Raw genomic sequence first — 12753 nt, 5'->3', positions numbered from 1 at the left:
GTGGGGTTATATGTATTCTATCACATACCATGTGACTCTTAACAAAGTATCGATTCTCTGTTCACATGCTATCTTCTTTTCTTATTATTAAAGGAGCCCAAGATAACTTGTTGCATTCAAATTAAAGATCATAAAAGTGTATTTTTTTTTTTTAGTTTCTATTTTATTTAGATTAAGTCTTTTTTTTTTAATTTCTAAATAAGCTTTAGTTTGTAATTGGGTTAGTTAGATAAATTTGGGGTTTTACTAAACCTAGTTGTTTGGGTTGTGACCACATAAAAACACTTCTAACCATAATCATATTAGATTTTGATGTAAAAGCATATTACTCGGAAGATTTTATTGGCTAGGGTTCTTGAAAGAATTCACCAAAACTTATCAAGGAAGCTAATCTTTGTGGCGTTTAATCTTGGCTTATCAATTTTTAATACTTTAGAGACAAAAATTAGTCAATTAAAAATTAAGATACTAAAAATGTACAACAATACTTGAGAGATTAAAATTGTTTAATTAAAATTGACAAAAATATATTTTTTGTCCCTTATATTATTTATTAGTGTCAATTTAGTCTCACGTTAATTATTTGAATCAATTTAATCCCACATCTTTAAAATATATTTCAATGTTTGATTTTTTGTCCCATTTGTTTAAATACTTAATGGATATGACACGTGTCATGTTGTCATGCCACATGGCATGCTATCATGTCATGTGTCATGCTATCATACCACATGGCATGACACGTGTCACATCTATTAAGTATTTAAATGGAGAAGACGAAAAATCAAACATTGAAATACATTTTAAAGATGTAAGATTAAATTGATTCAATTAATTAAAGTGAGACTAAATTAAATCTAATAAATAATATAAGAGATAAAAAAATATATTTTTGCCATTGAAATTTAATAAACTAAAATCACACAACTGTTATACTAGAAGAATCAAAAATACATTTAAGTTTTATAATTACATATCCATTTGATTATGCACCAAATTTAAAATTTGTTCAGTAATAAATTAGACTAAATCAATTATAATTTAAAATTTGTTTCATTATTTAAGTACATTAGTTTATATGAATCGAACATACATGGATAAAGAAATATGTTGAAAAAGTATTCTAAATAAATATCCAAACTTTTTTTTTTTTTTTTTATTTTGTTTCAAATTTTTTTGACAAATCAATAAATTAACTCGTCAATCAACCTTTAGACAAATGAACTAAGACAACCAACCTATTTTTATTTGGATGACAAATCTAAAGATTTAACCCGATTTTATTTAGTAGTCCACCACAATCCAACCCGATTTTAATAAACCCTAAGCCAACAAGATTGTCCCATCTTGTCATTCAATTGTTTTCTCACCCCTAGTTTTGTAATCGAAAATGATTGATGCAATTATTATATCCATAATACAGTAGCTCTTTCAAAATATCTAACCTCCTAGCCCACAAAGTCACCAACCAAACCAAAACACGTGCTGTCCATAGATTTCCCAAGACAAAAATAATAATAATAATAATAATAATAATAAATAAATAAATAAATAAATAAATAAATAAAACTCACCCGTTGACGACACATAATCGAATGTACAAGCTTCCTCAACGTGTCAATCGAACCAATTCTCATTCCCCCAACCCAATCCCCAAACTCCAACTACAAAAGCCACTTCCCAAAACGACATCCCTCTCCAGCGTTCCACCGCGACAATGGGCGTGGTCGTGATCGACGGCACCACCGTGCGCGACTTCGTGCGGGACGAGGCGGCGTTCGCCAAGAGCGTGGACGAGCAGTTCGCGGCGCTCGACCTCAACAACGACGGCGTCCTCTCGCGGTCGGAGCTCCGCACGGCGTTCCAGTCCATGCGCCTCATCGAGTCGCACTTCGGCATCGACGTGGCCACGCCGCCGGAGCAGCTGGCCGCGCTCTACGACTCCATCTTCCAGAAGTTCGACGGCGACCGGAGCGGCGCCGTGGACCGCGGCGAGTTCCGGGAGGAGATGAAGAAGATCATGCTGGCCATCGCCGACGGCTTGGGGTCCTTCCCCATCCAGATGGTCCTCGAAGACGACCCCCACAGTCTCTTGCAGAAGGCCGCGGATCTAGAAGCTTCCAAGTCTTGAAAACGCTAAACGCCGCCGTTTGACCTTCGGTAATTCTGCTTTTTCTTTTGTGTGTGGATGAGTGCGTGTTTGTATGTTTGAAGATGGAAACACGGGTTTATGCAATGTTATTTCAGTTGGTTTTTTTTTTTTTTTAAAATATGTATCAACCTTCTAAATCATTTCATGTTTCTAACAGTGATGAACAGATTAAAAAGTTGTGTTCAGAAATTTAGAGGAAATATAAGAATTTTTTTTTTTTTATATGTGAGGAGTATAATAATTGACTTAAAAAATAGAGAAGAAAAACGATTATATATCCTCTAGATCTTCTTTATAATAGACTAGGGAAAAAGTAAAATAAATAATTTTTTTAGGAATTAAAGATATAATTCTCCATAATTATAGAAACGAAAAATAATTACGGGATGACGTATTCATTTTATCTATTAATATATATTAGAGAGGGTAAAACATTTTGTATATCTATAGTTAAACAAATGATTATAATTTTTTGTGTTTAATAGTTATACTGATGGTTGTAATATTTTTTATACATGTTTTCTTTATTTTAACCTTTATTTATAAGAAAATATTGTATAATCGAATGGATAAAAAAATCTAAAAAAATTAGAGATTAAAATAATTATTTAAAAATATATTTTATTTTATTTTTTCTTTGTAATAGATATAGATAAGATTGTTTTACATAAATAGAAAAATATAGTTTTTTATTTTTTATAAAATAATTTTAATATATATATTTTTATTTTATAGCAGATATATATATTAATTATGATATATAAATTAACTGAAAATCAAATGAGATGTATGAGTATGATTAATAATATGGTATTTGAGATTAAAAAATATTAAGTAAATAAAAATAAAATTTTATTAAAAATTTGAGAAATGAAAACGAACAGAGAGAGGGAGTAAGGGCGCTGAGTGATAATGTGACTGGATGTTTCGAACTGGGATTTCGTGAGAGACTTCAAACATGAGAGATACTGTTGATCGATTATGTAAGAGCATCTACAATGGATGGGAGTTGCTTATAAGCAACTCCCAACCACTTTAAATGGGTCACACTGTGCCACATCACTCATAAGCAACTCATATTATATTTTTACAACTTTTGTTCCAATGAGAGTTGTTTATAAGCACCTCAACTTTTTTACAACTCATATTACATTTTTTGACACCTCACATTATATTTTATGATAAATTTTTATAAAATTAATTATTATGAATAATAAATAAATATGAATAACTAATAATTAAAACAAATTTCATAATTAAAAAATTTCAATAATAAAAAAATTACATTATAAAAAAAATATAAAAAATTTTAATAATAAAAAGAAATTACATAATAAAAAAATACCAAAAATTATAATAATATATAACTAGTCTAATTTGCATAAATTAAAACTACAATAATATTTAATCTCCTAATTTGCGCCTAATAAAATTACAAGCCAATTCATGATCTTTGAGCTGCTTCTCAGTCATTCCAGATGTGTCCTTCATGAGAATTTCATACATTGCACTAAAGTTAACTGCTTCCTTCGCTTCAACCAATTTCTTTACTGCAGCACTTCTTTCTAACATTGCTTTTGTCATGTTCTCCAACTCCTCTTTGTTGGAAGATGTTTCGCCAACCTTTCCTTTACTTTTTCTCTTCGCTGCTTTTTGACTTATTGGACGAGACATTGGTGTTGTTGGGTCATATTCTTCACAATCATTGGCTGCATCTGTGTTAGAAGACGTTGAGTATTGCCCAGATTTTGAAATCTTTGATCGTTTGGAAGAGCTCTCCATTGATTTCGATTTCCATTTTGGCTCATCTCTTAATAATAGCCATGCATGCTCAAAATTGAATTTTTCACCTACATCTTGCGAGTAAATTTTATATGCATTTGCCATGATGTCTTTTTCTGAGTTGCCACTTTTTTTATTTATCACGAGCTTGTTTATAACATCCGACAAATAATTGAACAGCTTTATTGATTCGAAACCAACGACTTTTTAACTGACATGGATTTCTTACTGGAAATTGATTGCGATTGTTGTTGTAATTCTCCTTGATTCTAATCCAGAAACTATTTCTAGTTTGATCAACTCCAACAATTGGATCCTTCGAAATGTTGAGCCATGATTGAATAAGTAAATTATCCTCTTCAACAGAAAAACTTACACGTGATTTTTTTTTAGTAGATATTTCTTCTCCTTGTTGCCTTCCAACATCAAGTGTGATGTTCTCTAGCCCTACTTGAGACTCGGATACGGAACCAATTGGTGAATCTGTTTCGGAAAAATTTGAAGGCCTAAAAATTATATTGGGATTGGTTGGTATCGGTGGTGGATACATAAAAAAATGGGGATTTGGAAAATTATTATTGGTTGAATGTGGTGGTGGTGGTGGATACATAAAAAAATGGGGATTTGGAGAATTATCATTGGTTGAATGTGGTGGTGGTGGTGGGTATGTAAAAAATTGAGGATTTTGAGAATTTTCATCGGAAGGGATTGGAGGTGGTGGTTGGTTTTGTAAAAAATTAAAATAACTTTGAAAATTAAATTGATTGGGATCCATGTGGTAGAATATAAAAAAAAATTACAAATGAACAAAAAATAATAATTTTTTTTGGATGCCAATAGTAAACGTAAATAATAAACGTGAATAGTAATTTTTTGAAATAAATTGTAAACTTGGATAATGAAATGCAAATTAACCGAACAATAGATTGCAAATGAACTACACAATGTGAAAAATAGAGTGCAAATGAACTACTGAATGTGAAAAATAGAGTGGAAATGAATTGAAAATTGGACATCAATTTATACATAAATGTCCAACGGCTTTTTAACGTCTCTCCAACGGCTTTCAACGTCTCTCCAACGTCTCTTTTTTCTTATTTTCGTTTATGAAAGTCTCTCACTCTCTTTTCATTCTCTGCACTCTCCCTCCCTCACTCTCCTGTCACTCACTCTCCCTCCCTCACTCTCCCTTCACTCACTCTCCCGTCACTCACTCTCTACACTCTCCCGTCACTCACTCTCCCTTCACTCTTTCTTCACGGTCGCGCATGGGGGACGGTGGCTGCTGGCGGTCGCGCATGGGGGGCGGTGGCTGCTGGCGGTCGCGCACGGGGGGCGGTGGGGTTCTGGAGGTCGCGCACAGGGTCGATGGCTTCTGGCGTGCGGGGTGGAGGGGTCGCGCACAGGGGCGGTGGCTTCTGGCCCGCGGAGTAGAGGGGTGGCGCACGGGGGCGGTGGCTTCTGCCGCGCACGGGGAGTCGAGGGGTCGCGCACTGTTGGCGGTGGCTTCTGGCGGTCGCGCAAGGGGGGGCGGTGGCTTCTGGCGCGCGGGGCGGAGGGGGTCGCGCACGGGGGCGGTGGCTTTTGCCGCGCACGGGGGGCGGAGGGGTTTGGCCGGTGACGCTCGAACGGCCACTGGCGACACGAGCCGGCGTTGCCAAACCTCCCGGACGAACGAACAGGACGTGAAAATGGTTTTTTCTGTTTTTCTTTTTCATAAATGTGGTCCACGTAGATAAATTTCAACCAATGAAATTGTTTTTGTCAGTGCTAAGGGTTGTTGCTTGTACAAGCAATTCACAAAAAAATTTAAGAAATCCAGCTGCCATGTAGGACAAGTCCAACAGGGGTTTGTTATAAGGAACGGTGCTTAACAATAAGAAACCCTTCAAGCACCCTCCGTTGGAGGTGCTCTAATTTGGGGAATAAATACTTGTATAAAGGTTGCTGAAAAAAAATACAGTTACACTTTGGTTTTGTTATAAAAATCAAAAAATGGTTATTTTTTTTTTAATAATTTAGTGGGTTTTGATTTGGAACCAAATAATAATGGGTAATTTTATTGTTGAATGATGTAATCCTGATTTGGATATGAATTTTGGATGGACATCTAAACATGCCTTAGTGATTTGGGCATGCACCTCATCGAGCTTGTTTTTTTTTTCGTTCTTGGAGTATCTATTGTCGATAACAGTGACTAATCTCCTCGTTACGTTGGAGGCACCTCAAAGAGTGGGATAGTTGACCCCAAGATTTAACGCGACTGCATACACAAAGCTGGATTCGAACCCCTGACATTACTTAAACGTGGATTAATCCCTATCACTAAACCACACGCTTGGGGTATCACTAAACCACACGCTTGGGGTTTCATCGAGCCTATTTGAATGTGCATTAATTTACATCCAAATTATTATTTTGACTTTCATAATTAAAAGTTTTATATTTATTTTTATTTTTTTTAATTTTTATAGTTGCATAACTTTTTCGTTTTAATCCTTATAGATGTATAAATTTTTTCCTTTAGTACGTATAAAAATAGATGACAGATGCTATGAATAAAAGCTAAAATGAAATATTCTTAACAATAGAGATTAAATGATGATGTTTATGAAATTATATGAAAAAAATTAATTAAACATTTTTTAAATGATGAACATTTGACATGAGATTTTGTCTTTCTACCGTTTTATCTCGTTTTTATGGGATCGTTATGGTTATGTAGACAAATCACTAGAAGTTAAAGTTGGTCTTTAAAATGTTAAGACAGATGGATGAAAATTCGGAATAATTTTTGGTTTGCAATATTCTTAGTAACCAAAAGACTTTTGTGTACACACAATTTATTAATTTAAATGGTACTATATTTGATATCACCGATGAAGGTCTCGAGTTCTGTACATAAAAATAAATAAATAAATAAATTGTAACTGAGAATAAAAATTTTATTAAATGTGACTCATCAAATTAGTTAGTGATAAAGTCAATTAATAATTTACACCATTAATATATAGTTAGATAGAAAAAATTCTTTTATATTGGTCATTCTAATTTTGGAAATGACTACTATGAGTAAGGAGTCAAACTAGATAAGAGATGATATTTTATGATTATTGGACATGGGATCAATAATATGATGAAGATGGTCATATTAAGTATTGTTATCTTAGTAATTCGTTAAAGTAAGTAGTGTCCCAATTTGTTTCAGGACTTTACTTTGACTGAGAGCCAACAAAATTTCACTAGAGGAATTTCACCTTTGGTGTCAAAAAAATCTCTTTATGTAAATATGTCTACTAAAGTCAAATTTATGGACACTTATAGAATTTACTTGAGTAGATGTGTCTAACAAAATAAGATTTGTGATCATAGAAAGTGTCAAACTTGCATCATATAGAATACAAATTCAAAGCAAATACCGTACTAATTCTCTCAATACTCAATGACATAGTGATGTTCTTATCAAAGTTCTTAATGACAAATATTATACAAATGAAGAACCAATTTTAAGCTTTTAATAATTAATTCACTAGAGAACAGTTTATTAAAAAACATTAAATGTCATATAACAATAATTTTTTAAATAAAACATCATATAATGTTAATAATGTTCAACTACTCATAAATGATATTGTAATAAGGTCGAGACTCGATATAATAACGACTTAAAATATTTGTAAAAAATAATAAATATGAAATATTTTAGTTATTTAATATTTAAATGATTTTTGACATTTCTTAGATAATAAATATTTAAATGAAGGCATGTGGGTTGTGGCAGATGACGAGGAAATAGGAAGTGAGTTAGGTGGGATGTTATCAATTGGGGTTTGAACATGGGAATAGTCATTTAGGTTTATGGAAGTAGGAAAGTTAGGAGGTAATGGTTGGATAGACAATGGAGGAATGAGGCATTTATATGGTCGGAGCTTAGAAATATGGACGACAAGGTGAATCTTGGAGGTCGAGGGAAGGATTAGGTTGTATGCGACAGACCCTATGCAACGATGGATTTGAAATAGGCCCACGAAATTACAATTGAGCTTGTGAGATACACAATTGTGCATGGTGGATTGTCGATACGGCTGGAGGCAAAGAAGAACCCAATCCCCTTCAACAAAGGTAACATCTCTTCGTCTTTCCAAAAAGCACTAACAAATAATGGTTCCGATCAGATGCAATTAAATTAGGTACCCCATGGAGGCAGTAAATCTCAACCACTAAATGTTGGGAAAGTGGAGTAGCAACGAAAGTGGTATGGAGTGCCAAAAAATGGGCAAACTTACTCAGACGGTCACAAATTACCTAGATTGTTGTATGTCCATGAGAACACAGATGAAGGGTAATAAAATCCATGGAGATGTTCTCCCAAACTCTCTTAGGATATTACAGGGGTTGTAATAATCCCATTGGTTTTTATGGTGGGTACTTGTAGTGTTGTCAGGTGGTGCACTGACAAATGAAGGAACGGATGTCCCAACCATCTTAGGCCAGTAAAAAGAAGTCATCAATCAACAAAGAGTAGGCTTTAGACTAGAATGGCCAATTGGGGATTCCATGACATTCATGAAGAAGTTTTTGACGCACGATGGAAATGTTAGGAACATAGATTCGATCTTTGAAGAACAACAAGCCATTGCGAAAGGTGAAGTGATATGTACCATGAGAGTCATTTAAAATCTTGATTTTGAATGTCTGAACTTCTGAGGTATGGTATAATAATGTTTTCATTCTTGTATGAAGGATGCAACCAGAGATGAGATCGAGAAGACAAGGCCAAAGAATCCAAAAGGTAATACATTGAAGGAATCAAGAGAAATGGGATGATGGACCATGGGCCAAGGGCCCAATCACTAGAGCTATGGCCACCTGGAAGACCAGTGGACACCTTGAAGATCAGTGGGCTTTCTAAAGCCCAAGGTACTCTTCAAATTGGACCACTATCATGAAGAGAAGGCATAGTTCTAGTTGTAAATATCTTGTACATAGTTCTCTTATATAGGCTTATTTTTACCTTTGTATTTGTGAGGCACTTTAGTTTCTTTTATTAATCATTGTATATTGATTCTAGGGTGGGTTATTTGGAGAGTTTGACTCCATTTAACCTCCTTTGTTGATACACTTATTTTCTATTTTTCCAGTAGTAGAAGTGGGGTGGCATTTAGCAATGCTTGAGGGTGTGACTAGTAATTGGACCAGAATTGGGCCTAGGCAAAATTTTACATATTAGACTCATTTTGCTCCTAATTTTTCATAGATTTGATTTAGCTAAGTCTCATCATCATTGGATGAACCTAACCAAACCAAATCAAACATTTTTGAAATAATCAAAGTGAACAAAATAGGACCTTGGTCGCCCACCTTTGCCTAGCTCTTTGTCTTGGCCGAATTGCTTATCCCTTCTCAAAGCATTGAGAAGCTTGTGCTACAAGTTACTCCTTAGCTTGCTTCCCAAGCAAGCTAAGTGAGAAGCTTGTGGATCCACAAGTTTCTAAACTCACTTGGAAGATCAACTAACCTTACCATGGTTCCTAGTGAACCATGGTTAAGGTTAGCTTGCTCCTTAAGTTACCTACCTCTATATATTTGTAATTTCTACTCTTGTAATTGTAACACCCCGAATTTTTCTACTAATACTACGAATAATTATTATTTATTTTTGTATTTATGAAGATTATTTCCTTATAATTATTGTGATTAATTAAATGAGTTTGATTGAATTTTTAAAGGTTTTTAATAATAATCATTTATGAAAATTATTTTGTATAATATTATTAATTATGATATTTTTTTATAATTATTATTTGAAGAAAATCATGTTTTAATTTGTATTGATATTTTACTTTAATTTGATATATATATATATATGTTATTTAATTATTTATTAATTAGCAATTATGGATTTTTATAGCCACGGAGCGGACTGTTCCACTTTGGGAACGGGCCGTTCCAACTCGAGCTACATGAGTTAAATTTCAACCCAGAACGGGCCGTTCCACTTTGGGAACGGGCCGTTCCGGATGTGATTTTAAAAGAACAAAGTTTGACTCAGAACAGGCCGTTCCACATTGAAACGGGTCGTTCCGGAAACCCCAGAACAGGCCGTTCCGGTTTTGGAACGGCCCGTTCTTGGAGAGGCTTTTGTACGTGTTCTACGGGATCAAAACGGGCCGTTCCGGATTCGGAACAAGCCGTTCTGGCTGCGGCCTGATGACTATAAATAGAGCATTTTGCACTCTCTAAAACTCATTTTTTCATTTTCTAATCTTTTTCCTCCTTTCTCTCTGAAGACGAAGGGAAACCTAGAGGGGGCGACCAACAAGATTCGGCTCTTGCTTATCGAGGTAAGGGGGAGTGAGAAATCTTGCTCTAGGTGTGAGAATATATGTTGGGTAGTGGGATTGGCCCCCAATCCTATGTTTGTTGTATGCTCATGTATGAGGGGTTTTCCCCAGTTATATGTGTTTCTTTTATTTCTTTTCTTATATGTAAATAATTGTATGATTTGAGATCTCTGTGGGTTCTTGAGAGAACCCTATGAGAAACAGACAAAATATGAATGTTTTTTGTTTTGCTATCTGATTGCTCTATTGTATTCCTTGTTGAATGTAATGTGTAAATATGTTATTAATTTTGAGAATAAATATGTTTTGATATGATTTAGAGTGCTCTATGGGTTCCTGCGGGAAACCCTATGAGAAATAGGCAAAATATGAATATTTTCTGTTTTGATTTCTGATTGTTCTGTTATATTTCTTGTTTAATGAGATGTAAAAATATGTATTTAATTTTATAAATAAACGAGTTTTGATATAAATTAAAGTGCTTTGTGGAGGCTTTGTGAATATGATGAGATAATGTGATAATATGATGATATGATGAGATAATGTGAAATGTGATTGAGACATGAGATATGAAATGTGATAATGAAATGTGATGACGAAATGTGATGATGTGAAATGACCATGGGAAATGATAATGTGATATGAGAATGCATAGAGTCTTTGATTGACATGCATCATTTGCATAAGTGTTTTAAGGGTACGATATGGAATACACCGCCAGAGAAGGCCTCCTAGTGTAAAAGCTTTGGGGATTAGTCCTTGGGGATAGCTCGGTTTGGAAGTCTCAGTCTCGCCCATTGTGTGCATGGGATGTATCTTGCGCGGCTTAGCTATCCCGACGAGACTCTGGTAGTATATCCTTCTAGTGAGAGTGCGCAGAGGGTGTGACCCGGCATGTACTCCTAGACTACTCTTCGTGTATTGCTAGCGGTAATATGCCATGTGATGTTTTACTGGCGCCACATGCATGATAATATGTAGTATGTGTCCATACATGTACATTTTTATTGTTATATGATAAATTGATACTTTTATGTCTGGGATTAGTGAGATGTAATGTTGTTGTTAATATATCTATTCTATATCTGTCTTGTTTGTGTTTGGATATCCGGTGTGTATTTCTACACTGTGAGCCAGAGTGAGATGTTTCTCACTCCCTTTTCTCTTGTGTTGTTTTCTCTAACTGTCATACATGTTATTATCAACATGAGGCTGAGAATGTTGGTGATGAAGCTTAGGCTTCTACGTTGGGATTTGCTCTGATAGGACATGTGACATCGGGGCATAAATAGGATTAGATTGGGATGTTGTTTTTATTAAATTAGTTTAAAAAAAAAACTCAATTTCATTTCCTTGTAATTTCTCTACATGTTATTTGGATTAAGTTTATGAATGTGAACTCTTTACCTTTATGTTGTTGGAGATTTGATTGTCTTATGTTGAATTGTATTTTATTTTATTTATTTTATATAATTACTATATATGTATGTTGGGGTACAGGGTGTCACATTAAGTGGTATCAGAGCCGGTCGATCCAATCGGCTGTGAGTTATGTACTTATCACGACTCTGTTGTGTACTCTGACTGTGTCTTGTTTTTTGTGTACTATGGTGATGTTTTGCTTTGATGATGATGATGTTCTTCTTGTGTTGATATTGTTGAGTTTGATATTGTTATTTTGTAATTAGAGGAATGATAGTCATGATAGTGTTAACTAATACCATTATGAACGCTCTTCTTCATTCTTATGATTTCTTATTTGTTTGATACTTCTTGCTTACGTAAGAAGTAGTGATTGAGTGATGTGGCTTGTGTTGCAGTAGTGGTAGATGAGATATTGTGCTAATATTGTAGGAACTATTGAGGCCTTAGATTTAGGTAAGACATTACTTTTTTTTAGTGTATTAAGAGTTTACGATTGGTAAAATTTTTGAAAGCTATAGTTGTAGTGATTGAATCCAAGGATGATGTATGTTGAGAATTGGAGTTTTGGTATTCTTAAGGAGTGATTAAAATGTTGATGATTTTTAGAATTTGATGGTTGCATGTTGACCTTTTATGGTTTAGGTAGCATGTGAATTTTATTTTCTAAGCCTTTTGTACTAAATATGTGAGTTGTTTTGGTTTAGGATTGTAGTGGAAAGCTTGAATATGAAGTTGAGGTGTGAGTTTGGAAGGGTTGAGGTATTTTTGTGGGCCTAGATATATTGATATACTATTGCTGTTTAGTGTAGAGGATATTTTCGCTGCAGTTTTGTTGTGCCAGTATGAGTGCCATATTGACAGATTTAGATTTTATGGTCTTCACAAAAGTTGTAGCCTTGGACGTTATCTTTCCAATGGAACTGGAATCAGGTAAAACGGAGGTCTAGAACTCCAGTTATAGCTACTTTGGTGATCAAAGGTCTAGCTGTAAGCGCTGAATATATCTGCTGCAGTTTTTGAAATTTTTAGCTAAGAAGATGATCTTTTTAG

The 12753-nt window shown here is 34.4% G+C and overlaps 2 protein-coding genes and 1 long non-coding RNA gene across 3 annotated transcripts; 2 read left to right on the top strand and 1 right to left on the bottom strand.

Annotated features, from left to right (window-relative positions):
* The first annotated feature begins 1588 nt into the window (after window positions 1-1588).
* Window positions 1589-2192, top strand: LOC109809020 (Calcium-binding EF-hand family protein). The gene has a single exon (XM_083062647.1). The coding sequence runs from the start codon at window positions 1718-1720 to the stop codon at window positions 2129-2131; it is 414 nt and encodes a 137-aa protein (XP_082918773.1). The 5' UTR covers window positions 1589-1717; the 3' UTR covers window positions 2132-2192.
* Window positions 2193-3556: 1364 nt separating this feature from the next.
* On the bottom strand, window positions 3557-4039 carry LOC145950389 (uncharacterized). The gene has a single exon (XM_083061477.1). The coding sequence runs from the start codon at window positions 4037-4039 to the stop codon at window positions 3557-3559; it is 483 nt and encodes a 160-aa protein (XP_082917603.1).
* A 2245-nt stretch (window positions 4040-6284) lies between these two features.
* On the top strand, window positions 6285-9055 carry LOC145950911 (uncharacterized). The gene is made up of 2 exons (XR_014428740.1): window positions 6285-8579; window positions 8678-9055. It is a non-coding gene; the product is annotated as an uncharacterized LOC145950911 (long non-coding RNA).
* The last annotated feature ends 3698 nt before the right edge of the window (window positions 9056-12753 follow it).

Source organism: Cajanus cajan, chromosome 8 (assembly GCF_000230855.2).
Source record: "Cajanus cajan strain Asha chromosome 8, NIPB_CcT2T_4, whole genome shotgun sequence".
Lineage (NCBI taxonomy): Eukaryota > Viridiplantae > Streptophyta > Magnoliopsida > Fabales > Fabaceae > Cajanus > Cajanus cajan.
Note: the sequence above shows the minus strand (reverse complement) of the source record. Positions and strands in the feature narration are given on the sequence as shown.

Bases quoted from the DNA above. Each gene is read 5' to 3' on its own strand.
- LOC109809020 (XM_083062647.1), top strand. From the start codon at position 1,718: ATGGGCGTGGTCGTGATCGACGGCACCACCGTGCGCGACTTCGTGCGG.
- LOC145950389 (XM_083061477.1), bottom strand. From the start codon at position 4,039: ATGGCAAATGCATATAAAATTTACTCGCAAGATGTAGGTGAAAAATTC.